General features: G+C 34.0%; 1 protein-coding gene across 1 annotated transcript; it reads left to right on the top strand.

The window, feature by feature from the left end:
* Positions 1–315: 315 nt before the first annotated feature.
* LOC110113746 (gamma-interferon-responsive lysosomal thiol protein) lies at positions 316–686 on the top strand (the record flags this gene model as incomplete). The annotated part of the gene is given in 1 exon segment (XM_020846421.2): positions 316–686. A coding segment is annotated over 1 exon segment (264 nt), but the record flags the coding sequence as incomplete, so codon positions are not given.
* Positions 687–770: the final 84 nt, after the last annotated feature.

Here is a 770-nt window from a genome sequence, read left to right as displayed (position 1 = left end):
GTTTTTTTAAGTGGATTTATATACATATCATTTTATATCATATTATTTACATATCTAACAATTTTTTTTTTAATATTTTATGTCTATCACTTATAAACAATTTTAATTTCATTATCAAATCTGTCACTTCTATATTTCATTTCTATCACCCATAAAATCCTATAAATTTTAATTTTTTATTTGTTGCGTCTATAATTAATCTATGGATGATAATAAAAAAATATTAAAATTTTAACGGTTAGAAATATAAATAGTGTAATGTAAAATGATATATATGTAAATCCCCTTCTTTTTTCTCTTATTAAAATAATTTTCTTTTTTAAAGAGTGTTGCTGAACAGCCTGAACCCCGCGGATTGCTCAACTGACCTAAAGATCCAATCCCCAAGCTTCGATCGGCAAACTCTGTAACTTTGTTCTGAAATGGCTTCAGTTCATCAAGCCGTCGTCTTGTTCTTCTTCTTCTTCGTACTCTCCTCATCTTTCTTTCTCACATTTTCCACAACTTGGGCAGCTCAGAAAGTCTCCCTCGCTCTCTATTACGAGGCCCTTTGCCCATTCTGTTCCCGCTTCATCGTCTTCTCCCTATCCAAGATCTTCTCCGACGGCCTCATCTCCATTGTCGATCTCCGTCTCGTTCCCTACGGAAACGCTATGATTGAGCCCAACTCCACTATCTTATGCCAGGTACTTACTACATTTAAAGATTTTTTATTTATTTGAAAGCTGGTGAAGGGGGAATTGAGGGAATGAGCTTGAAAACGTCTTCTT

The sequence above is a fragment of the Dendrobium catenatum genome, unplaced genomic scaffold (assembly GCF_001605985.2).
Source record: "Dendrobium catenatum unplaced genomic scaffold, ASM160598v2 original_scaffold_83765, whole genome shotgun sequence".
Taxonomy (NCBI): domain Eukaryota; kingdom Viridiplantae; phylum Streptophyta; class Magnoliopsida; order Asparagales; family Orchidaceae; genus Dendrobium; species Dendrobium catenatum.
The sequence above is the reverse complement of the archived record's forward strand: the minus strand, read 5'-3'. Positions and strand labels throughout refer to the sequence as shown.